The following is a 27,325-nucleotide window of genomic DNA, read 5'->3' as shown; positions in this document are numbered from 1 at the left end:
TGGCTTAGGGCAACGTACTGCTGCTTGAACAAGAGGACAGCAATTCTGGTTTGCTTACAACACTTCATTACCTTTTCCTCACACACTCCTCCTCTGGTCACCCTCGAAATTCACATTTCCACATGCTCTGGGGCGACTTTTTAGATCACCGTGGAAAAGTTTGAAAGTTGAAGCAGAGGAAATCCAACTCAGTCCTCCTCCCTCTCCTCCTCCTCCTCCTCCTCCTCCTCCTCCTCCTCCTCCTCCTCCTCCCCCCCCCTCCTCCTCCTCCTCCTCCTCCTCCCCTAGTTTACTTTCTCCCAGTAGCCATCCGGAATTGGTCACCACAGCTTCATCTTAAAATAACTGGGGGGGGGGGGGGGGATGCAGGGAGAAAACATGGTCTGTGCCTGCCCCCAGAAGACCCCATGATGCAGTAAGACACATCTGCACAAAAGAACAGGAAGAAGCTGGCAAGGGGAGACAGAACATGGAAAAGTGTTTTATGAAGGCCAAGGAGGAACCCCCAGCTTGTATGTTCTACGGGCTGAACGCAAAGACCACTTTATCAATCCCAGCGGCACAGCCCGTGAACCATTCCCCCCCATACGGGGGGAGAGGGACTTCTTTGAATTCCATTACTATTACTTATTTATTCAAAACCACAGTTCTAGATCTACATTTAAGCCAGGGTTCTCTATAGGGAGGTGATTTTGGCACTCCTGGGGACACGCCAACACCTGGAGACATTTTTGGTTGTACCAGGTGATTGGCCAGGAACATTGTGGAACATCCTACAGTGCGTACGACAGCACGTGTACAACAAAGGATTACCCGGCTGAAAATGTCAACAGTGTGAAGGCTCGGAAACCCTGATCTAAAAGGAACTTGTGGAGGGGCGCCTGGGTGGCTCAGTCGGTTGAGCGCCGACTTCGGCTCAGGTCACGATCTCGCGGTCCGTGAGTTCGAGCCCCACATTGGGCCCCTGTGCTGACGGCTCGGAGCCCGGAGCCTGTTTCGGATTCTGTGTCTCCCTCTCTCTGACCTTCCCCCATTCATGCTCTGTCTCTCTCTGTCTCAAAAATAAATAAACGTTAAAAAAAAAAAAAAAAATTTAAAAGGAACTTGTGGAATGGACCTGGCTGTGTTTATGAAACAAAACGCAAGTTCTGGACTGCAAAGTTGGTTTTATTCTTTCTTCCAGAACGGAAACTCGCCATTACAGCCAGGCATCACATGAAATCTATCTCTGATAAAATCGATCTCAAACAGCTTAGTTATTTCAACCATAAGAATTTTTTGGTCATTAACCTTAGATGTTTTGAAAATTATTTATGAATGGTGGTTTTCTGGGAAAAAAAGAAGACATAAGCCTCGACAGGCCAATTAGGAGAGTACTTGTCACATTCAAGTAATAATTTTTCATTAACAAATTAGCATCAAATCAATGTAACACATCCAATGTCCCAGGACTTAAAAGGTCCTTCAGGAAGGGTAAGACCATGACTGGGCAACCCCTGGTCAAAGGACCACAGAAAAAGAACACTATAACACTGTGGACTTCATCAAAATTAAAAATTTTTGCATTTCAAAAGATACCATCAAGAAAACCCAAAGACAAGCCACAAAACAGGAGAAGAAACATGTGAATGATATGTGTGACCACTTCCAGAATATTTAAAGGACTCTTACAACTCAATAATAAGATGAAAAAAAAACAACTTAAAAATGGGAAGAAGAGAGGCACCTGGGTGGCTCAGTCGGTTAAACGTCCAACTTTGGCTCAGGTCATCATCTCACGGTTTGTGGTTTCGAGCCCCGCGTCAGGCTCTGGGCTGACAGCTCAGAGTCTGGAGCCTGCTTCAGATTCTCTGTCTCCCTCCTCTCTCTCTGCCCTTACCCCTGCTTGTGCTCTGTCTGTCTTTGTCTCTCAAAAATAAATAAATGTAAAAGAAAAAAAATGGGAAGAAGAACTGAATGGACCTTTCACCAAAGAAGACATAGGAATGCACCTGGAAAGAATCTCAGCATCATTAGCCATTAGGGAAAGGCAAATCAAAACCACAGTGAAATACCACCTCACACCCACTAGAATGGCTATAATGGAAAATACAGGCAATGACAAGCGTTGCCGAAGAGGAGGAGAAACCGGAATCCACATACATTGCTGATGGGAACACAAAATGGTGCCATCACTCTGGAAAACAGTTTGGCAGTTTCTTCAAATAGCACAGTAGCTTCTCTGAATGTGCATAAGTGCATTACTCATAGTAGCCCCAAAGTGGAAACAACCCAAATGTCCATCAACTGATGAATGGTTAAAGTGTGGTATGCCCATACAATGGAATATGAAGTACATGCTGTAGTATAGATGCATCTCGAAAACATTAAGCTGAGTAAAAGAAGGCCAATACAAGAGAGTATATACTATAGGATTCCTTTGAAATAAAATGTCCGCATAAGGCAAATCTATAAAGACAAAGTACATTAGTGGTTGCCTAGAGCTGGGGGCGAGAACGGGGAGTGACTGCAAATAGTCACAAGCTTTCCTTCTAGGGGATAGAAATGTTTTCCACCAAAAGTAAGTGGATCTTATATTTAAACTATACCCAAATGAAGCTGCTAAAAAACCAAAAAAATCATGGAAGCTGGAAGATAATGTCCTCATTTTACAGATGAGGTAAGTGACTGAGGCACATGATGTTTCAGAGACTTAGAACGATGATGGCACAGGTAGAGAGACTGAATATTTGTAGGAGGAAAGTTAACTTGCTTCAAGTCAAAACAGCCAGGAAAAGGCAGACCTCAGTGCTCAATTCGCAAAAAGTTTTCCCCCACGAAACCCATGAATGACCCCAGGAGAATGCAGACAGAAAGGTAATTTTCTTGGTTTATTACCAGTTGATCACATGTTCCTGCTGTGAGCATCCAGATTTTGATCCAAGGACAGTAACATGTTTCCCCATCTCTGTGTAGAACCAGCCTTCAGGTCAGTGTGGAAAATGAAACCCTGAAGAGGGTATTTGCTACTGAACCTAGAACATCACACAGGCTCTTTAAGAGTCTGACAACTGTCCTCTTTGTCTTAACCTACGTCAATCCTGCTTTTTGGATAAGTAATTATTAGAGATGTGTCTGTGGTATCTGTGTGCGTTGGCTCCAACACAGATACAATGTCACGTCCAGATTATCATTCTTGCCAGACACACTCAAAACAATTTTTATACCTTAACCTTTTGAACAATGGGTCTATATCAGATTTCATTTTATGAAGTGTCACTATTTGTTGAGGAATTATAGAGGGCAAGCTTAAACCAAATGACCACTACGTAGTTTCTAGATGTTTTTACTTTTGTGCACAAAAACAAGCAGCTGGATGGCCCAGAAATAAGGGTCTGAGTCTAGATACTCTTAGAATCGTCCAGGATGATACAATGCTCTCTGCGTCATAAATGGTTCTGTGCAACATGGGTTAATGCACAATATTTTTCCGCTGGTGCTTCTCCTCATACTCTCCACCCTCTTTCCAGGAATGCCATTTATTGGGAAGGCAAACACCTTACAATCATTTCATCATCAACAATAACCTTACACAAAAAGTCAAATTCCCGACTCCACTAGGAAACGAACTGAACACCAATAAAAATGTCTTCATTTAATCATTTAACCTGTCACAGTTCATCTACTAACGCTCTAAACTACCACGAAAGAAAAGTGTACACTTAATTTGAACCATAAAAGTTCTCATCTTTGTAGAAAAATCTTTCACTGTCATTTTTCCTATCCCTACCTCCACCTTGAATACACACAGTTCTGGCTGCCAAGAAATTCATCATGTTTCATGTATATAGAAGAATTACAACTGAATCTTGGCTCTCCAACATGCAAGGCTGAACAACCTTAGAAGATCACAACTTCTTTGAGCTTGCATTTCCCTCTCTCTCTCTCTCTCTCTCTCTCTCTCTCACTCACACACACGCGCGCACGCGCTCATACTAGAAGATAACATGGGCATGTTTTGTAAGTTCCTTTGGGTCTGGAGAAAATATGAACTTGTATTTAATCTTTCTTCCTCCTTAGGTTGATGACTTAACATCCCTCTTTTAATAACAATAAAAATCCTAAGCCCTCTATTAATGTCAATTGAAAATTTAAAAATATATTAAGAATCATAGCTAAAAACACTCCTCTACCCCCATTACCAGTAGAAATCGCTGCTTAGGCTGACCACCTACTGAATCACTCTGATGACAACCTTAGCCCGTTGGTGGAAGATCTTGTTAGTCCAATCTTTCCTCCTTTGAAGAAAATAAAGCCTTGGAAATACACAAAGGCAGAGCTGTCCTACCACAAAAAAACAAGCGACATTGCTTAAGCAAAAATTATTATTTATTCCCGGAGTGAAAAAAAAAAAAAAAAAAGGTTCCACTCAGAATAACAAAGCAGCTATAGAAAAAAAAAAATGCAAATTAAAAGACCCAAGCTCTTATCCTCTTCTGTTGCTGGACAATATTAGCTAAGCTGTATAATAAGCCCCTACCTTTGAAATAACGTCTCCTTAGTAAACTACTTTAGGATCCTTTTGTAACTATTGGGGTCTAAGAGACCTAGACACAAACTCCCAGTCTTGAAGGAGAGTGAATGTTTCCCAAAGAAGCAATGTCATAAATGATGGCTGGCTTTGCCTGTGTAATTCCCCAAAGCCTAGTTTACCCATCATATAGTTGAGCTAACTGGTTCTTCAGCTTTAGAAACCTTTAGAAACCTAGGGGCTGGAGCACTGTTTCCATGGGTAAGTTTGGAATCTGAATTCCAAACACAAAAAGTTCAAAAGTGGAGTGTCTACTGCAACCTTAAAAATGCAACATGGATGGACCTAGAAGGAAGGCATCATGCTAAGAGAAATAAGTCCGAGAAAGACAAATACCTTACGATTTCACTTCTACGAGGAATCTAAAAAATAAAACAGACAACAAAAACTCATATATATGAGAACAATTTGGTGGTTGCCAGAGGGGAGGGTGTTGAGGGCATGGGCGAAATAGGGGAAGGAGATTAAGGAGTACACACTTCTGGCTATAAAAGTAAATCACGGGGATAGAAAGTACAGCAGAGGGAACATAGTCAGTGATATGGTAATCATTTTTTATGGTGACAGATGGTAACTACACTATCGTGGTGAGAATTTCGTAATGTTTATAACTGCCGAATCACTATGTCATACACCTGAAACTAATACATGTCAACTATACTTCAATTAAAAAAAACAAAACAAAAACAAAAAAACCTCAATCCTGGGGAAATTAGGATAGCTGACTGCCCTAAAGGGAAACCCAAATCTTCTCAGCTGGGCATAAGTCTTCCCATCGATGAGGAAAAAAATGTATTTTGTTTAAAAGCTACCATTTCACCTCCCCCTGGCCCAGGGAGGTTTCTCTAGGAAGGAGGGCCCTCCTTATGTGCAAGTCCCTGGAAGACAGCAAAACACAACAATGGCTGTGCTCATTTTCCATTTCCCCGGGGACCTGTGGAAACCAGGTGACCAGGACCTGGGGCCCGGGCCTTAGTTAAATCCCGGAAGAATGTACAAAGGTCCTGTGTGGAATTGCTAAATTCAAATTAGTGAGAACTTTTAGCTCTGTTTCAAGCATTGTTCTCCTACAAAAGCAAATGACCACGGGCTAAATCCTATTATCCCTTCAGCCTTTCAAAGAGAACCCCCATAGCTCAGCTGCTGCCTCTCTGGTGCCTTTGCTGTTTTGAGTTCCCCTATCTTGAGTTAATTGCGAGCACTGGTTAAGAGGCTGCTCCTAGAGCCAGACTGCCTCTGTTCAAAACCTGGCTCAGCTATTTGGCCTGGAGCAAATTACTTAATTTCTCCGTGTTGCAATTTCTTTGCAAAATGAGAATGATGGGAACAATAGCACAAAAATGTTGTAATAGTTAAGCAGATTAGTACGCGGTGAGTGCTCAGAATACAGGTTGTCAAACTTTTTCAATAAAGGACCGGAGAGTAAATATTTTAGGCTGGGGGCCATACTGTCTGTGGTGTGACTGTTCAACCCTGGAAAGTATTTATAGACAAAATGTAAACAAATGGTCACGGCTGTGTGCCAATAAAACTTTATACAAAAACAGGTCCAGGGACCAAAGACTGGAACCAGCCCAGATGTGCTTCCATAGCTAAACAGTTAAACTGTGGCACATCCTTACCATGGAATGCTGTTCAGCAATAAAAAGGTATGAATTATTGACACTCTGGATGACTCTCTAGGGAATTCTGTTGAGCAGAAAAAAAAAAAATCTCCAAAAGTAATCTACTATAGAGCTCCAATTGTATTTTTGAAATGACAACATTTTAGAAATGGAAGACGGGTTAGTGGTTTTCAGGGGTTAGAGATGAAGACTGGGGGCATAACCTGGGAGAGAGGTGGGTGCGGTTATAAAAGGGCAACACATTGGATCCCTGCGGTGTTGAAACTATTCAGTATCTTGATTGCGGTAGATACACAAACCACAGGTGATAAAGTTGTACAGAATACATACACAAGCACAAACGCATAAAAGTCAAACTGGGGAAATCTGAGTAAGATTGATGGATTGTATTAATGTCAATAAACTGAATATGATATTATAGCACAAGATACATGGGGCAGTTTTCCAAAACACGCACACACACACAAATTAAGAATGCAGAAGTAAGAAGCACCGTATAATCTAACATAAAAATAAGTAACATGGTAACACAGAATTTTACATCTAGAGGAATGGTAGAGATGATCTCAAACCATTTCCTATTTTTAATGTTCATCCTACATAGGAGTGACTAGTAAATAATATGCCTCTATTTTGAGTTCACTCAACTGAGCAAATAAAAATTCAGACACCGTTCAAACTATCGGGCATACATAATGTTTGGGTTTTTTTGTTTTGTTTTGTTTTTTATTTTTTTGAGAGAGAGTGCAAGTGCGGGAGGGGTAAAGAGAGGGGGACAGAGGATCCAACGTGGGCTCTGCCCTGACAGGCTGACAGCAACCAGGCCTTTGCGGGGCTCACATGACCTGACACTCAACTGACTGAGCCACTCTGGTGCCCCCATAATGCTCTTTTTAAATATAGGTCAAAGATATTCTTCTCCTCACTCAGAATTAAGACTTCAACCCTCCTAAATGGAAATCCAAAGATATTTTAAAACGTTCTTTTAGGAGTTAATCTTCTCTATCGTTTCTTATACCAATGCCACCACCTTGAATAGTTCTGATTGCTAAGGAATTCCAACACATTTCATTCACATGTTCCATGCGTAAAAGTCCGGAATGTGATCGTATGCACCCACACTTAGTACTTGAGCGCTTTGGGCAAGCCAGCTAGTATTTTTTCTAAGCCACAATTTCTGCATTTATAAAATGGGGATAACCTGAATTCATGACTTCGCAGATACAAGAACCAAATTAAAAGGTGTGAAAACGCATTTGAGAAGAGTTCTGAGGGGCACCTGGGTGGCTCTGTCAGTTGGGCATCTGACTTGCGCCAGGGTCATGATCTCACGGTTCATGGGTTCAAGTCCCACATTGGGCTCTGTGCTGGCAGCTCAGAGCCTGGAGCCTGCTTCGGATTTTGGGTCTCCCTCTCTCTCTGCCCCTCCCCTGCTCATGCTCTGTCTCTCTCTCTCCTTCAAAAATAAATAAACATTAAAAAACAAATTTTTTTTTTAAAAGAGAAGAGTTGTGATACACATTCAAATGCTTATTATGATTGTAAGATCTCCAAATTCCCACACTTCACTAAAAGTAAGAATTCTGTTCCGAGTGTTCAGATGTAGAACCCGAATGGCTTACAGTTGCTGAGTTGGCCTCACACACTTCAAAAAAAAAAAAAAAAAAAAAAAAAAAAAATCAAACAAGTCTCTGGAGACTTTTCTACCTAAAGCTCCTTCTAGGAGTGGAAAAAAGTATTAAGGTTCGTCAAAAAATTAAAAATAGAATTACCATAAAATCCAGTAATTCCACTACTGGATATTTACCCAAAGAAAACAAAAACACTAATCCAAAAGGACGTATGTACCCCTACGTTTATTGTAGCATTAACAATACCCAAACCACGGAAGCAGCCTAAGTGCCCCTCAACTGACGAATGGATAAAGAAGATGTGTGAATATATATACAATGGAATGAAAAAAAAGAATGAAAATAAAAAGAATGAAAAAAAAAAGAATGAAATAAAAAAAGAATGAAATCTTGCCATTTGCGACAATATGGATGAATCTAGAGGGTATAATGCTAAGTAAAGTAAGTCAAAGAAAGAAAGTCCATATGATTTCACTCACAGGTGGAATTTAAGAAAACGAGAACTAAGAAAAAAAAAGGCAAACCGAAAAACAGACTCCTATATCAAGAACAGATGCTTCCAGAGGGGAGGCAGATGGGGGGCGGGGGGTGGGGGGGGGGGGAATGGGTGAAACAGGTGAAGGGGATTAAGAGTACACTTACCATGATGAGCACAGTGTGATGTACAGAAGTGCTGAATCACTATATTGTACACCTGGAACTAATATAACACTGTATGTTAACTGTCCTGGAGTTAAAGACTAAAGTTCCTTCTAAGAACGTAGAGTAAAATGTTAAAACTTCGGTCTCTACATTTTAATATTTTCACAAGTGGAACACACACTTTCACTGCATCCCTCTTGAGAGCAGGAACAGTACCTTAATTGTCATTTTAGCTACAGTAACTGGTACAAAAGAGGCGAGCTGTGCTTCGTATCAGGCTATACTTTTCCAGAATGAAAGTAAAATCTTCATATAAATATATATGAGGTGGAAAGAGGTCTGGCCCTGGAGTACAGACACTGGCTCTCACAGCACATACAGCCTTGCCCTCAAGCATCCTGAGACTTCATTTCCCTTTAAAGGTCTACAATGTGGGGTGCCTGGGTGGCTCAGTTGGTTGAATGTCCGACCTCAGCTCAGGTCATGATCCCGCTGCTTGGGGGTTTGGGGGTTCGAGCCCCCATGTGGGGCTCTGTGCTGACAGCTCAGAGCCTGGAGCCTGCTTTGGGTTCTGTGTCTCCCTCCCTCTCCGCTCCTCCCCTGGTGGTGCTCAGTCTCTCTCCCTCTCTCTCTCTCTCTCTCTCTCTCTCTCTCAAAAATAAACAAACATTAAAAAAGAATTTTTTTTTTTAAAGTCTACAATGTAAGTCTGTAATGCCCTTTTATCTGATATCAGACACCCACCCAGAATACTGAAAATAAGGCCTTTGAGTGACAAAATGAAAAAAAGTTTTCCACAAAATCCATGCATGCACTTTATCCATAGCAGACGCCTACTGATTTTTATTTCATGTGTATTTATAACAAACTTGGTTATCTGGTTATGAAATATTTCCCATTGTCGGTTAAAAGCAGTAAAAGAGATCAGATGTTGAAAGAAAGACAAACTGGAGAAACCCTAAAGGTTCTTCTTCCTGATGGATGAAACGAAACCAAACCTTCCCCAAAAAGATCAGATTCAATCCAAAATCATTCTATGGCCTAATATCACTGAACACTTGACAAACGTCATTCATTGTGGTCGTCTCTCTTATACCAAAATTAGCCTCAATTCATGATTAATTTAATTCAATCTTATAATAAAACAGAAGGAATGCTCGGCAAATACCGCAGGGTAGTGGTACCCACCATTTCCCTATCAATAACCTGAGAAGAAATGATAAAGCCCTTTTATAGTTCACTTTGCCTTACAAGTAATGTCTTCACTGGCAGTCTTATTTTTTTCTCTACAGAATATTAACGGAATCACAAAGGCTATCTAATTTTAATCAACACAAAAGTTGGCTTTGAGTTACCTAAGAGGAATTTGACATATAGAAACAAAGTGGATTATTTTACAGAATTCATTTTACCCCCAAGAATGCTACCATACTTTAAAGTACTATAGAGTTACTATTTGCCAATTATAGGTAATCAACTCCTTCAAGAAGTGACTGTGTCTGCCAATTCTGATCCTTAAAGCACACAGAGTACCACAGTCATCAGAATATTCACCAAATATTTCAGAGACTGGCTTTGAAATGACTTTTATATATATCAGTAATGGAAATCCAAACGCACGTGATTATTTTGTAAAGTTAAATACATCAAGAATTTTAAGAATCTTGAGCAAATTCTATGTTCACTAGAGGCAATATATGATAGAAAGTAATTTATGATGTGATGTTAAATGAAAAGATCAGGATAACATTTATATTAAAATATTATATGTAAAATATAAATAATATACATTTTATATATTGAATGTATTAATTTTATGTGCATATACAATCCCAGACTTCAAGCTATACTACAAAGCTGTAATCATCAAGACAATATGGTACTGGCACAAGAACAGACACTCAGATCAATGGAACAGAATACACAACCCAGAAATGGACCCCCAAACGTATGGCCAACTAATCTTTGACAAAGCAGGAAAGAATATCCAATAGAATAAAGACAGTCTCTTCAGCAAGTGGTGCTGGGAAAACTGGACAGCGACATACAGAAGAATGAACCTGGACCACTTTCTTACACCATACACAAAAATAAACTCAAAATGGATGAAAGACCTCAATATAAGACAGGAAGCCATCAAAATCCTCGAGGAGAAAGCAAGCAAAAACCTCTTTGATCTTGGCCGCAGCAACTTCTTACTCAACACGTCTCCGGAGGCAAGGGAAACAAGCAAAAATGAACTACTGGGACCCCGTCAAAATAAAAAGCTTCTGCACAGCGAAGGAAGCAATCAGCAAAACTAAAAGGCAGCCAAAGGAATGGGAGAAGATATTTGCAAACAACATACCAGATAAAGGGTTAGTATCCAAAATCTGTAAAGAACTTATCAAACTCAACACCCAAAAAAAAATCCAGTGAAGAAATGGGCAAAAGACATGAAGAGACACTTCTCCAAAGAAGACATCCAGATGGCCAACCGACACATGAAAAAATGCTCCACATCACTCATCATCAGGGAAATACAAATCAAAACCACAAGGAGATACCACCTCACACCTGTCAGAATGGCTAACATGAACAACTCAGGCAACAACAGATGTTGGCGAGGATGCGGAGAAAGAGGATCTCTTTTGCACTGTTGGTGGGAATGCAAGCTGGTGCAGCCACTCTGGAAGACAGGATGGAGATTCCTCAAAAAACTAAAAATAGAACTACCCTAAGACCCAGCAATTGCACTACTAGGCATTTATCCACAGGATACAGGTGTGCTGTTTCAAAGGGACACATGCACCCCCATGTTAGCAGCACTATCAACAATAGCCATAGTATGGAAAGAGCCCAAATGTCCATCGATGGATGAATGGATAAAGGTCCTTTTATCCTCTTACCAGAAGATGTGGTATTTGTATACAATGGAGTATTACTCAGCAATCAAAAAGAATGAAATCTTGCCATTTGCAACTACATGAATGGAACTGGAGGGTATTATGCTAAGTGAAATTAGTCAGAGAAAGACAAAAATCATAGGACTTCACTCCTATGAGGACTTCAAGAGACAAAACAGATGAACATAAGGGAAGGGAAACAAAAATAACATAAAAACAGGGAGGGGGAAGAAACAGAAGAGACTCATAAATATGGAGAACAAACTGAGGGTTGCTGGAGGGGTTGTGGGAGGGGGGAATGGGCTAAATGGGTAAGGGGCACTAAGGAATCGACTCCTGAAATCATTGTTGCACTGTATGCTAATTTGGATGTAAATTTCTAAAAATTAAAAAAAAAAAGAAAAAATACCAGGATAAAATTTATATTAAAAATATTATATGTAAAATATAAACATAAATTATATACATTTTATATATTGCATATATTAATTGTATGTGCATATATTTAATTTTATTTAAATATTTTTAACATTTAATTTACACATATTTAAATTTTTATATACAAAATATGAAAATGTAAATTATGTATAAAACATAAAAATTATATATAAAATATCAGGAATTGTATCAGGAATTATAAATATCAGGAATAAAATTATATGTGAAATATAATTACCATTTTTCTTTTTAAACGTAAGTATTGGAAAAAAGACTGGAAGGAAATGCACAGAAATGTTAACAGTACTTGTGTCTGGCTGATGAGACCATGGATGACATTCTCTTTTCTCCATATGCTAAATCTTACTTAATGAGTATGCACTAAAGAAAAAGAAGTATGCGCTATTTTTACAATGAAACAATTTTTAAAAAAGAAAAGAAAGGGAATAAATGGAAGGAGCACTGTTAAGGGGTAAGGAAACGGCATAGAGTATAACAATAAGTGTTATAATTAAACTTTTACCCTGGCAAAGAACTTTTTAAGTGGTCACAAACGGCAACTAAGTTATAGAATATTTGTTGTTGGAGGGGCATCCTGCCTAATTCTGTCATTTGACAGGTACAGAAAAAATATATATACAATTGTGTGATGCTTCACAATTGACACAGTGCTTTCAAAATGGCACCTGTCCTTCAAATAATCCTGTGAGATAGGCTCATATGCACCATTTGTAGGCCCAGGAAACTGAGGGTTCCCAAGATAATGTGCTTCGATAATAATGACTGCCATTATCTAACGTTTACCAAATGCCAACCTCTGGGGTAAGCACAATTCTGCGAAAATCATCACCATTTTACAGATTCGAAGACTGAAGGGTGAAGGTTAAGTGTTAAGGTTAAGCCATCACACAGCTGAGATCCACTCATTTAAAATAGGAGTCTTGGTTACAATCAACTTCACAGAATCATTTACTCAAAATGCTGAGCCTCTGACCCAGTCCCGTGCTCTTTCTACTACACTGGTCTCGCCTAAGGTTTCTTTTAAGTCGTTCAGTCTGACAGCCACTGTGAAGCTCCAGAGGCAAAGAAACTAGGCCAGTAACACCCCAAAGCCAATGTTGTATGACAACCTACAGTAAATAACTAGGGTGGAGGAGACAAGGCCAACTCACATACAACAAGGAGGAGCCAAAAGGAAACCTACTCTCTACCTCAGGAGCAGGGATAGCAACAGACATCCCAATTCCTGCACCTTACACCCGCGTGAGTGGGTACAATTTCCAGAGCGCCTTGCGGTTCATCTCAAAGGTTCCCGCAACAATCCGTGGACTGGGCGGGGCAGGGATGAGTCCCACTTTGCTGAAAAAGCTGGAAGAAATGCAATAGCGCGCCGGGCGGGCAGAAAAGCAATGAGTGTGAGAGCCAAGGGAAGACACCTGCGGGGCCTGGGCACCCGGACCGGGTCTGAGCTGCACCCGTGGAGCCTCTGGCCACCGCCGAGTGGAGGAAGAGCTCAGGGCCCGCGGCGGCGACAAAGGCACAGAGGGAGACCGCGATTCCAAGGCTGCCGCCCGCCGAGGCTCGGAGAACTTGAAGGTCGGCCCGGGAGCCTCGCTACTCACGTTGGACCAGCCGGTCTCCGGTGAAGGTGGAAGAGCAGCTGGTGACAAGCGCACAGGGGACGCCCGCAGCCATAGCTGCACTAGCAAGTCAGTTCCGTCCCGGAGCCGCTTCCGCCTTGGGCTGCACCACGGCTACCGGTGCGCGGGGGAGACACGCAAGGAAGGGCGCGTTCTCGGCAGGAACCCGCTACCCTGACTCCTCCCACACCCCTCTTCCGCTGCCGGCGTAGAACAGGCCGGGCTGCGCTTGGGGTTGCCATGGGGACGAGCACTAGCCGCACCTGGCTTGGGCGCCTGGAGACCGCGCCTTCTCCGGGAGGTACCGCTCCCCGGCCCTAGCCATGGCACAAGAGACTGAAAACTACGACCCCGTCGGATCGATCCTAATCCAGGTGGGAAACGGGCCTTTCCTGACCCTGCCCAGCTAAGATACGTACGAGCGAGGCGCAGCAGCGCAGATCCACTCGCGCCCAGCCTTTTGGAGCGCCGCCCCTAGACTGCCTCCAGCATGCGAGAGGCACTGCCCCTTCGAGAACTCCCAAATATGCCAACCGGAACCTCTGCCGAGAGCCTAACACGCCTCCCGTGCCATACCCTGTAGGTTGCGCTTCAGAAGCTCGACCGTCCGTTCTGCCTCTGGTAAAACTCTCAAGACCATACACCTCACCCCCAGAACCTTTACTTCCAAAAAGTCAATCTTACACCGAGGCACCACCATTTTAAAATGTTATATTCTGAAAAATCTGAACCCATGATATGGGGGAGAGGGAATACAAATCAGGCACTTTGGGGAGATGGTAAGAAATTTGGGGAGAAGTTGAAATATGTTAACTACTTTTCTTACGCACCTAAATTTTGTGTATCTAAAAGGATCTTGAAAATAAGTTTGGCCCCTGGGCATGTAATGTATAGCGTGGTGACTATAGTTAATACTGTACTGTTATATTTGAAAGTTGCTAAGAGAATACATGTTAAAAGTTCTCATTATAAGAAAAAATTGTAACTATGTGTGGTTATGGATGTTAACTTACTCTGACATTTCGCAGTAAATATAAATATCGAATCAGTATGTCGTACGCCTGAAATAAAACGTTGTATTTCAATTATATCTCAAATAAATAAATGAATTAAATAAAAGCTTGGGAACACACACAGGAAAATATAGTAAAGATAACTTGGATTGCCCATCAAGTTTAAGTCTTGAATAGAAATGTGACAAATTTTAAAAACTCCAGGAAATAACTTTTTCTAACCTGAGTGGGGGGAAATATCAAGAAAGTCTTAACTTCTCCAGGATAAGTCAGTTTGTGACAATTACACTCAGATTTTTCCCAAATGGTAAAAGCATTTTGTTTTTTCACATTTACATATGGTAGCTTTAAAAACATCTCTACATAAATCATCACTTTTAACTTGTATTTAGCTCCATTTGTCTAAGGCTTGAAGTAACTTGCCTAAATTCATTCCATTCTGACTCATACTCAGATCTGCAATGGATTTTCCTGCCAGGATATTGGTCTCTTACCTCCCACCTAGGAGAGAGTTCTTTAAATTCACCTTTTCCAAATTACAAACCCCTAAACTCGCCAACTTCATAGAGATACCCGTTACGAATAATACCCAAATCTTTTTACCTCACCTTTTATCATCCTCTGTCACCAGCATCCTAGATGACTTTAGCCAAACTACAAAGTCTGAGGGACCAGTCCCCACAAAACTGCTCCCTCTTCTACATGGGCCTAAGTTCAGAAGTCCCCAGAATCAACATCACGTAAGGCCGGCTATCGACAAATTTGGGGGCCCTGACCACCTTCATACTGGCTAATTTGCTAAAGCACCAGAATTCAGGAAAGTGCTATCCTTACCATTACAGTATTGTAACACCAAAAGGATACAAATTAAAGTCAGCCAAGGAAAGACATACATAGGGCAGAGTCATCCTACCCCCTTAGAGTCATGCACGGCTTTACCTCCTACAAGCTGTGATGTGTGACAGTATATGGGAGTACTGACAACTAGGGAAGCTCACCTAGGACTTTGATGTCCAGAGTTTTTCCTGGGACTCAATTACACACTGCCCGTGTTCTGACCTTTTATCTTCAGCCTGTCCCAGAGGTCACACTAATGCCTTTAGTCTCCAGTTCCTCTAGAGTTTGGAACGGATACTGTGTGACCCAAGGCCCCCATCAAAAATACATTGTTAGGCTGTCTGGTAACCAAAGACGCGAAGCAAAGACACTTATCAAGCAGGACACTTGAGGGGCCTAGAGATCACCTCTCAGTATCCAAGGGCAAAGGCCAGACCTCTTGTTGGGTAAAGCTGATTCTTTACTACACATACCCCTTCTAAATCCGGGGCCCATTTTACAGACTCCAACAGGAACGCTCGTGGAGATTCCTACCCTGCAACAGCCAGTTTCGCCTACAGTATACTTCATGTTGACTACAGGGACGGTTCTGTTACTCTTTAGTTTTCTGTATTTCTCCAGACCTGGAACATCTCTAAAAAAGAGACCAGAATCTGGGGAGAATTCTCACACCTAATTTCATACTTTCCCTTGAGACAATTCTCTTTCCCAGGGCTGCCCCCCCTTGTGGTTTGGAACAGTGTAGAATAGGGTATTGCCTGAAAAGCTAGAAGCCTTTTCACTTCAGAGGGGGACCCAGAGGTAGCTATTTCATCAACGTAGGCTATAACATCATAATATTGATATCTTTTATCATTGGATTGTAAAATGGAGCAGGAGAGCTCAGAACAGTCATATCCAGGCTGCTCTCTAGACACAGATAAAATTCTCCCTGGTGATGTGTAGAAAATGTATATAACAAAGAAATGAGGAAGACCTCCCCTACTTTCTCACCACGTCTGAAGTATTTATGAGCATACAGCCCTACTCTCAGACACGCAGCGTGGATTCCACTTCTGCCTGGGGCCTACATCCTTTAAACAGGTTACTATTCAACAGTACCTCTAGTGGAAAGCACTATGTTGGGAGTCAGAACACTGAGGTCTGACCCTGGCAATGACATTCTTCCAGGTGGGTAACTTTAGGCTAATCATTTCACCTCTTTGGGCCTCAGTTTTCTCTTCTGTAGGAGACATAGCTTGAATAAGATCCACTTCTGACTCTAAACTGACCTATTTGTCCAAAGCTACATAATTTCTTAAAAAAGAAAAAAAAAAGCTACATAATTTCTTTTAATCATAAAGTGGACCTCCTTTATTATCAGCCTGGGCATTCAAATTCTTTCTATAATTATATAAAAATTATTATATAACTATATATAAATATATTATAAATTTTAAGGTACTTTATATGATATATATACATACACAGTTGCCAGAAAAGCAGAGGTACTTCAAATCTCCACTTGCTTCACCCTAAACAGATCTGTGTCTCAATCAGAAACATTAAGCAACCCCTTAGGCCAGTGATTCTCAAAGAGCGATCCCAGGACCAGCATCTTCAGCACCAGCTGAGAACTTAGGAGAAACACAAATTCTCAGTCCCCATTCCAGACCCACTAAACCAGGAGTTCTGGGCGTAGAGCAACCCAGCGATCTGTTCTTATAACAGATAACTCTAGGGGCACCTGGGTGGTTCAGTTGGTTAAGTGTCTGACTTCAACTCAGGTCATGATCTCATGGTTCCTGGGTTTGAGCCCCACACCGGGCTCTGTGCTGACAGCTCAGAGCCTGGAGCCTGCTTAGGATTCTCTGTCTCTTTCTCTCTCTGCCCCTCCCCCCACCCCCCACCTTTCAAAAATAAATAAATGTAAAAAAAAAAATTTAACATAACTACGGCACACTCAATTCTGAGAACTTCTACTTTAGATAGTATTCTAAAATGTAAACTGTAATATGATTTCAAAGAAAAATCACAGTAATCAAAGCTACATAGTATTTGTCGGGTATTGTGCATGGTTCTAAATGCTATATGTGTTTTAACTCCTTTAAGACTTAAAACAAAGCTATCCATTAAGGACTGTTATTATTTCACATTATGGAAAAGAAACTGACCAAAGATGTGTATTGTGGGTAGACCCATATACATAGAAAATGCAAGCAATCTTCTCAAACCCTTTCAATCTGTCAATCCTGGTATAAGATAAAGTCTTCCCGGGGCACCTGGGTGGTTCAGCTGGTTAAGTGTCCAACTCTTGATTTCCGCTCCAGTCATAATCTCGAGGTTCGTGAGTTCAAGCCCCGCTTCAGGCTCTGTGCTGACAGATCAGAGCTCACAGCTCTGGATTCTGAGTCTTCCTCTCTCTCTGTTCCTCCCCCACTCATGCTCACTCACTCTCTCTCTCTCCCTCTCTCAAAAATAAACATTAAAAAAAATTTTTTTAATAAAGTCTTCCCTTGCCCTTTTACTCCTCTAGATACTTAAATCCTGCCTTTTCCACTGAATTTTCACCAGTCTTTAACTTTGTATATTTATAAATACACATTTGTATATTTGTAGATATAATGCATGTACTGGTTAATGGTTAGGCATGAAGGTTCTGGATTCACACTGCCTGGATTTGAGTAGTTCCATCAAATAACCGGCTGTGTTACCATGCACAAGTTACTTAAGGACTTGACACGTCAGTTTCCCTCAAGTATAAAATAAAGATAATAATATGAACTCTGTCTTAGGAGTCTTGTAAGAATTAAAATATAAGATAACATATAATGTATAACACTCAATAGATGTGGGTTTATATTAGATAAGGTCTCTTGCTTTTTAATATCACTTAGTTTTCTGTTCATTCTGTGTCTTTTTAAGATTAGCCTGATTTTTACTGGAAGAAAAGGAAAAATTAATTTCAGCCTGTCTTTTTAACCAGGACTACTCCATTCTTAAACTTTTTTTTTTTTTAATGTTTATTTTTGAGAGAGAGAGAGAGAGGGAACAAGCAGAGGAGAGGCAGAGAGAGGGGGAAACACAGAATCTGAAGCAGGCTCCAGGCTCTGAGCTGTCAGCACAGAGCCCGATGCGGGGCTCGAATGCACCAACTGCAAGATCCTGACCTGAGCCAAAGTTGGATGCTTAACCGACTGAGCCACCCAGGCACCCCTGGGACTTCTCCATTCTTTTTTTTTTTTTTTTTTTAATTTTTTTTTAACGTTTATTTATTTTTGAGACAGAGAGAGAGACAGAGCATGAACGGGGGAGGAGCAAAGAGAGAGGGAGACACAGAATCAGAAGCAAGCTCCAGGCTCCGAGCCATCAGCCCAGAGCCTGACGCGGGGCTTGAACTCACGGACTGTGAGATCGCGAGATCGTGACCTGAGCTGAAGTCGGACACTTAACCGACTGAGCCACCCAGGCGCCCCAAGGGACTTCTCCATTCTTAACTAAAACTTTATGGGTGATGCTATAGGGCAAATAAGTTATGTCTTGTTTCCCTGTTACAGATGGATTTTTGGGATATCCCATTTTACCCAGCACAGGATTGGGTCCATTGATCCTGGATGACTGGATAATGATCTAGTCATTAATTCAGTCTCCAATAATGTATGTTCTTTTCAAAAATGAAGCAAGCTGGGGGAGCCTGGGTGGCTCAGTCGGTTGAGCGTCCGACTTCAGCTCAGGTCACGATCTCACGGTTCGTGAGTTCGAGCCCCGCGTCAGGCTCTGGGCTGATGGCTCAGAGCCTGGACCCTGCTTCCGATTCTGTGTCTCCCTCTCTCTCTGCCCCTCCCCCATTCATGCTCTGTCTCTCTCTGTCTCAAAAATAAATAAACATTAAAAAAAATTAAAAAAAAAATGAAGCGAGCTGGACTAACATGTACTATTATCTGGAAAATACAATAGATGATGCAAACTAATAATAAAATATTTTGATAAAATATCTAAAATACTTGAGAAAAAAATCTTTAAATACGCATAATCAATGTTCTAGTTATAAGCTCTTTTTGTGTGACTTATTATGAAAACACAAGCCGTATATGTTTGGATTTCTCAGGACAGTTCTGATTGTGAATATTCTGTCCCCTTGTCGGATCATGTACCAAAACCACAACCCACATTCTTACTTTTGGTTCAGGACATAGGGTTACCATCTCCACACAGAGCTCTACGAGGCAGCCTGTAATTAACTACTTCTTGCACTTTTAAGTCTCTAATTCAGGCTTTTTTACAGTGTCAGCTGCATCTTTCCTCAACTGATCAGAACAGTGAGGCTGAAACTGTAGTAATAATCATCATCATTATAATTAAGAGAGTTGCCAACCTTACTGACAGCTTCACACTGTACTGAGAGCTTTAGATTATCTCAAGCCCTAGTGACAACTCTATTAGGCAGGTATCATGTTTAGCACCAGTTGACAGAAGAAGAAACTGAAGTACGAAGAGCTAAAGTAACTTGCCCAAGGGGATAGATCCCACGCGCGTTGATCCTGAAACAGGTTACGGCAGGTTCGTGAAACAGTCTTGGAGAAGTGGGGTGCTGAGTCCGGGAGGCCTCCTGCATGCTTTCTTTTATTAATAACTCTTACAAGCTTTGTTTTTATACTTTACTAATGATCATCTGATGTCTTTTTAAAACATCTTTATAAATGTTTTCTTGACTCGGGGCACCTGGGTTGCTCAGTCAGCTGAGCATCCGACTCTTGATTTTGGCTCCAGTCATGATCTCAGGGTCATGGGATCGAGCCCCCACATTGGACTCCATGCGGAACATGGACCCTGCTTGAGGTTTTCTCTCTCTCCCTTCTGTCCCTCCCCTGCTCATGCTCCCTCTTTCAACAAACAAACAAACAAACAAACAAAAACACCAACCTTGGAAATACTGGAACTAATTGATATCATCACTGTCTTTCTTATCACCTCCTCCGTCTGGTTTGCCAGGAACAAACAACATAAAATGAAGGGACAAGTGGGCAAGCATGATGAGAATGACTCAGCCAAACCCTATGTTTAGCAGAGATACATAAAATGCAGTTATGGAACTGCTTTTGACAACATGGAATCCAGTTGTGTGGCCAGATTTCTAAATGCTAGAGTGAATCTTCACTGCATTACATCTCTCAAGGGCTTCTTATTAAGCAGCTCTGTCCCCAAACTGTCAAAATAATAATCTTCCTCCTTCTGTGAGTTCGAGCCCTGCGTCAGGCTCTGTGCTGACAGCTCAGAGCCTGGAGCCTGCTTCAGATTCTGGGTCCCCCTCTTTCTGTCCTTCCCCTGCGCACACTCTGTCTCTAAGTGACAAATAAAACGTTAAAAAAATTTTTTAGAAGAAAAAAAACTTCCTCCTAGTAGGAAATATACGGAAAGCAATGCATTTGATGACCACAGAAATGATGGGGGACACGTAAAATTTCAATATGGTAGATTGGATCCATTTGAAGAAAGAACAGAGATTTAGAACATAATTTTTTTCTTCCTACCCAAGTCTGGTTGACACATTTCCTACAATATTTGTCTCTATTGCAACTACTATACAAACAGATGTGTGGTTATTGAAAGGGGAGAAAAAAAATATCTAGCAAGAAAATTAAAAAAAAACAACAAAACTCTTGAGGAAGATGAAGAGAGCAATTCAAATCAAGGAACATTTACTACATGCCAGTTACGTCAAGGAACTTCACTAGGTTTTACCATGCAGGAGCGGAGGATTAACATTTGTTCAGGGCCGTCCTATGTGGCTGGCCGTGCACAAAGCACTCTACATGCTTTAACTCATTTTATTCTTGCCACTCTTCCAACAGGTAGCCAATGATCCCCATTTTATAGATGAAAGCATCAAGGCTCTCAAAAACTATGTAAATTTGTCCAGCTCAGGAAAGGAGGAAATAGGATTCTGGTTTCTATCTGCCTGCTTCCAAAACCTACATTCATTCAATTTCACATACATTGCCTTAGTTTTATTCCACAGTTCTATGAAGCAGAGTAATTCTTTTTTTTTTTTCCCCCTTGGTAAAGAAACCAGGGGAAATGTGATGGTGTGCATGGACGTCACGTGACTGGTGATGGAGCAAGGAATTATGTTCACTTGCCCTTACTATGTACTAGAGCCGTTACATATCATCGCATGACTCTGGAAAGAAGTGTAACTGTCCACACAGGGGAGACTGAAACAGACAAACAAACAAAAGAGCCCTTTGGTTCCATGATAAATAACCCAGGGCAGTTTCATTCCCCACCAGCTTCGAAAGACATTACAGAATGATATGTGAAGCTACAAATAATACTACAAACACTAGAGCTACAAGAAGGAAATTCAGGGCATTCAAAGGATGAACCAAGAAATGCGGGCCTGGACGCGAGGCTCGCCCTTGAGCTGCTTCTTTGTACTTTCCAAATGCCTTTAGACAATCGACGGTAAACCAGCTTGCAGCCGTAATTTGGACAAAACAATTGAAAGAAGTACACCGTCATCCTTAGTGCCTACGAGCAAACGGTAGGTGTGTTCTGATTTCAATCTGTGAGCCCTCAAGGCTTTCCATGACAATTTGTGCAGAGTACAAATGACCAGATGTGTCTACCAGACTGTGATGCCCATCAGTGAAAAGATGCAAATTCTGATCTTTTGAGTCCTTGGCTCCATGGGAATATTCCAAAGTAATCGATACCACAGGCTGGGATCACCCTGTATGTCCAGTTAGACTACCAGAGAAAAGGTAAGGGCTGCAAAATGCCTTCAGCAACCCAGTCTGCAGATTGTTATTGGTGTCACTATTGCTGAAACAGGTGTTGGGTTCATAAATTTGCATAACAAAATGCTTTTCTTGTGGCAGCAGCCCACACGATAATTAGTGCCATCTGTATTTATGTATTGAAGTTTGGTTTCTAATACGAATTCGGAGAACCTGGGGATGCCTAATCTCACAGCACCCATTTTATCGCGAGGGTGGCGGACCTCAGAGAGGTGTTCATCGTTTCCGAGGAAAATACAGATTGAAGGAGAACGTTGAAGTGGTAACGTATGCCACTTTTTCTTCACGGATCATTTTCAATTCTGACTACGTAAGACAGAGTCAAGGCCACACGCCGAAAGAGCCGCTTCTGCAGAGCAGTAAACGGGGAAGATCCAGCCAGAACGGAAAACCAGCGGGCCCTGTTGACCTATTTACAATTCCCTTTTGAAAAGCTCTACTTTCACTAAAACCTCTCTTTGCCAGAACTTTTCTGTTTTCTTACCTCTTGGCCAATTAGTAGGAATCCGAGTTTGGTGCAAATTTCATATGAGTCGTGAACTCAACTGTTTTGCCAGGTGAGAAGCAGAAGCCATTCGAGTGGTAGTTTTACCCTTGGATTTGTTTCTAATGGGGGAAGGAAAAATAGAACATTGTATGGAAGCTTAGTTTTTTTTAAATCTGAAAGACAACAGTGAAACATTCTAATAAACACTATCTTAGAACCATCAAGACCGCTCTTTCCAAGGAACATCATAAAATCTCCCTGATTATCCCCAGCAATTCAAGAAAATTGAAAATCTTTAAAAATAAATAATTTTATTTAAAAGAAATCTTTGAAGTAAATAACTGCAGGGGCGTGTGGGTGGCTCAGTCAGTTCAGCTTCCGACTTCAGCTCAGGTCATGGTCTCGCGGTTCATGAGTTCGAGCCTGGTGTTGGGCTCTGTGCTGACAACTCAGAACCTGGAGCCTGCTTCCGATTCGGTGTCTCCCTGTCTCTCTGCCCCTCCCCTGCTCACGCTGTGTCTCTCTCTTTCTCAAAAATAAACATTAAAACTTTTTAAATAATAAAATAAATAATTGGGGGTACCTGGGTGGCTCAGTTGGTTAAGTGTCCGACTTTGGCTCAGGTCATGATCTCATGGTTCGTGAGTTCAAGCCCCACATCGGGCTCTCTGCTGTCAGCACGGAGCCTGCTTCAGATCCGCTGTCTCCGTCTGTCTCTGCCCCTCCCCTGCTCGCGCACATGTGTGCTCACTCTCTCTCAAAAATAAACATTTAAAAAAAATGAATGTTTTAGGTGAACTCTGTATGTATTCTCTCAATATTTTATATTATTTAAACCTATAGGTCCATGAAGACCTTTATCAGTTAAAGGAGAAATTAACAAATTTCCCGCTTGAGGAAAAGGGAGAGACTCTAGACATTCGGAATCTTGAAACCGCAATCAAAAGGACTGAAATGGGGTTAAAAGTAAGTAGAGCTTTAGATATTAAATAAAGCGCTGGAAGGAGATTCCTCTAGGAGAAAAGAACTGGTTCTCACAGGACCCTGTGTAATTCTGTAACAGAGGTGGATTTAGACTGGTCATCAGCTTTCTTATTCTGTTCCTGTCATTAAAATGATGATTAACTGATTGTGAAATGTGCCAGGATGCAAATGAAAGTAGTTAAGGTGTTGGGAATGTAAGATCATGCAGTGACAATCCCTAATACGTGATTTGATGAAAAGAATTAAGAATTTTAAAAATAACTATTAGTCGTCCAACAACATGCCAGACAAAAAAGAATTCATACCGATGCCTGCAGAGAGTTTCTATCAGATTCACTGAGATTCTAAAGAACAAGAGTGTATTTTTCCCTGCTAGCTTAAGTATTTTGAGATTAGTCATTTTTGTGATATTGTAAGCCAGTCGGTAAAACTAAAGAGATGTACCACTGTTGGAACAGAAATACAGTACATAGGGACTTCATCATTATACATGGGTTGAAGGGCAGAGGAGAACCCAAGTCTCAGACCAGGATAATAATCATTTATAAAACAAAAATCTCTTAGCACATGCGCCCAAATAAGGACCATCTCCATCTTTGAGACCTCTAACTGTCATTGTCCCTGCTCTGGTCTCAGCCTTTCACTCTAACGAGCTGTCAGCTTCACAGCTCAGCTCCAGAGGCCGTGGGAGATGTGGTGTGTTTTTGTTGCCTCATCAAACTGGCACACCATTGTCCTATATGACCTGATGGTGACAGGGCTGTACCCAGCTGGAGTTTTCGGGTTGGCCATTTTAAATGATCTGTAACCTAAGGGCCAAATTCTTTCTTCGGCTGCTGGCTTGAAGTCCCTATAAGGGAAAGATTACTCGGTGTCTGTCTTGCCTTGTAAGCTTACCTGGCTTAGCGATTTACTGGCTATCGTGCATGGTTTAATTTGTGAAGAGCACTACAGGTCACTCAGGCTTTGAGTCTCAATTGTTTATTATGCTTTTTGGGACAGTTAAAGTCATTTAGCCCTGAGATGCCCAATGATACCTTAGGCATGTAATAAACACATAGCGTGTTGTGTCTTTTGGCTTAATCACACAATTCAGAGTGTTACCCTAATGAAGTAAATTAGCTGAGTATCTTAAGTCCGGTCTCATAGCCTAAACTTTCACTTTTCTGTAACAGATTCACATTGAGAAGTATTTAAATGTTGTAAACCATCATGTGTTAACGACTCCTATTAATGATGATAATTTATATTCTCCTCATGCTTCCAGATGGTAAGTAAAATACCCATTGGCGGGGGGGACAAAATAAGTACAATTTAAAAAAAATCTTTCGGGGCACCTGGGTGGCTCAGTCGGTTAAGCGTCCGACTTCGGCTCAGGTCATGATTTCGCGGTCTGTGAGTTCGAGCCCCGCATCGGGCTCTGTGCTGACAGCTCAGAGCCTGGAGCCTGTTTCAGATTCTGTGTCTCCCTCTCTCTCTGCCCCTCCCCTGTTCACGCTCTGTCTCTCTCTGTCTCAAAAATAAATAAACGTTAAAAAAAAAATTAAAAAAAAAACAAAACTTTCCCACTCAGGTCAGGTGACCATAAAGACAAAATCTTCTTGGCTTTGTTCATATCCATTCTACTTTCAATAGTTTTGCGTAAGAAGTTAATGGCAGAATTTGGGCTTGGTTTATTCTGCATGACTTTTATTACCTTCTAATGCTTAACACCATGACAATTGTTTCAGGGTCCTAGTTTTGGCTGTTTTCTTTAGTAAAAGGTATCCAAAATTCAACTCCTAAAGGAGGTATTTTAATGCAAGTCTGTTTTTACACTATTAAGGTCACATTGCACTTTCTTCACAGTTTTTAGCATGTAATAGGTACTTTATTGTAAAGGTGATTTTGGTATCCAGGGTAAATAAAACAAAAATAATGAAACTTGCTTGAAATATTCATAATGTAATACATCCTAAGAGAGGATTTATTAAAATTAGACTTGAGTTAAATTGCCTTGCCTCACTTTGGACCCTCTTACAGGTAGGGCTCCTGAATTTGAGTGTATATAGAAGAAGGTTTTGTGCTAAGCTTAAAAACCTTGTGGCCCTATTTGCATCGTAAACACGTACCAAGCATCGTAGGGTCCAGTTTCAGAAATACAGTACAACGTTGGATCACAAGTAACTTGTTTTATGAGTGTTCCACAAGACAAGCAAACATTTCTAATAAATTTTAACTTGATAAATGAGTGATGGCTTGCAATACGAGTAGTATGTGACGCCGAATGTCACATGATCGCAACTGACCTTATGGTTCTTCTCTCTCTCTCTCTCTCTCTCTCTCTCTCTCTCTCTGTGTGGGACTGTGGGTGATCGTCTCCCATGCTCGGATGCTTGGTCTCACACTGCAGTGTTTGGCAGAAATCAGTGATTTTTCAGAACACTTGAAGGCGCCCACAACAGGCACTAGTGTATTTTTTTGTCACTTCAAAGCACCTATGGACAGTCCTTGGCTTTTCCATACAAGAGTAAGCTTAGAAATGCTTTGCTTCATTCTAGGTCAGGCTGCCTGCAGATATAAACCCTTTCCTCTGCTGCCTTATTGCCAGTTACATTAAATACAGTATCGGACAGTTTATTAATACTATACTGTAGTCAACATCCATGTGAGCATATACAATGGCCCCTTACAGAAAAAGGTTGGAAAGAAAGGCGGTAAGAAGGAGATGATTACAGTGGAAGTTAAGAAGGAAATCATTGAGAAATACGAATAAGATATGTGAGTGGCCGAAACTGCAAGATTTTATGAGAAGTCTACGTCTTCATCCTGTCTGCAAAGGAAGAGGAGAAAAAGGCCGAGGAACACCTCACTTCAAATGAGATTAGGGAGATGTGTAAAATGTGGGAAACAGTGCAGTTTTGTGAAAAGCACCACCTGAATAAGGCTATTAATGCAAGCAATGAATCTGTTTAATGACAATGCAATGTCACATTTCCACAAAATCCTCAAAAAGAGGCAAAAGCAAGGGTCATTGGATAGGTTCCTTGTTAATGTTGCACACACACACACACACACACACACACACACAAGATTCCATTGAGTCAATAGATAGCAGTGATTCCATTAGTGATAGTGAAAGTTGTCCTACACAATAACCCTCCTCTCTCATCTCCCTCATACCAGCCACGAAGGTTTCCAAAGGTAAGCGCAGGTTAATTTGTTTATTTTTCTTTATATTTTGTGTTTTCTTTATTATTTTGTATTATATTAGGGTATTGTAAACATTTTTATATGAATAGTTTTGTGGGTTTTAAAATATTTATTTTAGAAAGAGAGAATGAGGAGAGGGGCAGAGACAGAAAGAGAGAGAGAGACAGAACCCAAAGCAGGCTACAGGCTCTAAGCCGTCAGCACAGAGTCCAATGTGGGACTCAAACTGAGAGATCATGACCTGAACCGAAGTCACATGCTTAACTGACTGAGCCACTCAGGTGCCCCTTTATGAATATTTTTGGGTTGTGGAACAAATCATCCAAGTTTCCATGGTTCTTTATGGGGAAATTCGCTTTGATATATAAGTGCTTTGGATTACAAGCATGTTTCTGGAACACATTATGCTCGCAAACCAAGGTTTCACTGTAGTTCACAAGGAAACATGGCAATCTACAGACGTAACCAAGTTCCAGCATTCAGTAGTGGGGAGCAGAGCTTTGGGGTACCACTGTATCAGTCTCCCTTTCCTGCACATGGAATGCCACAGGCATCCATCATTCCTTGTAGACGCAACTGTCCCTCATCTGTCTAGTTTTTAG

At 41.2% G+C, this 27,325-nt stretch overlaps 2 protein-coding genes across 9 annotated transcripts in view; one reads left to right on the top strand and one right to left on the bottom strand.

Moving 5' to 3' along the window:
• Positions 1-22,666, bottom strand: part of AAGAB (alpha and gamma adaptin binding protein) — a 64,302-nt gene extending 41,636 nt beyond the window's left edge. For 2 of the 4 annotated variants that reach the window (XM_019441694.2, XM_019441696.2), the window contains exon 1: positions 13,414-13,547. In XM_019441694.2, the coding sequence (XP_019297239.2) occupies positions 13,414-13,486 (73 nt within the window). In that variant the 5' untranslated portion in view covers positions 13,487-13,547. Of the gene's footprint in view, positions 1-12,995; positions 13,015-13,413; positions 13,548-22,544 lie in introns of those variants that run through there. The other 2 variants (XM_019441697.2, XM_019441695.2) reach the window with 2 other exon arrangements.
• Positions 13,614-27,325, top strand: part of IQCH (IQ motif containing H) — a 213,216-nt gene continuing 199,504 nt past the window's right edge. For all 5 annotated transcript variants that reach the window (XM_019441692.2, XM_019441691.2, XM_053888926.1 and 2 more), the window contains exons 1-3: positions 13,614-13,805; positions 23,391-23,513; positions 24,707-24,801. In XM_019441692.2, coding sequence (XP_019297237.2) covers positions 13,755-13,805; positions 23,391-23,513; positions 24,707-24,801 — 269 coding nt within the window. In that variant the 5' untranslated portion in view covers positions 13,614-13,754. The remainder of the gene's footprint in view (positions 13,806-23,390; positions 23,514-24,706; positions 24,802-27,325) is intronic.

This window comes from Panthera pardus, unplaced genomic scaffold (assembly GCF_024362965.1).
Source record: "Panthera pardus isolate Hobbes unplaced genomic scaffold, ASM2436296v1 HiC_scaffold_24, whole genome shotgun sequence".
NCBI lineage: Eukaryota > Metazoa > Chordata > Mammalia > Carnivora > Felidae > Panthera > Panthera pardus.
Note: the sequence above shows the minus strand (reverse complement) of the source record. Positions and strands in the feature narration are given on the sequence as shown.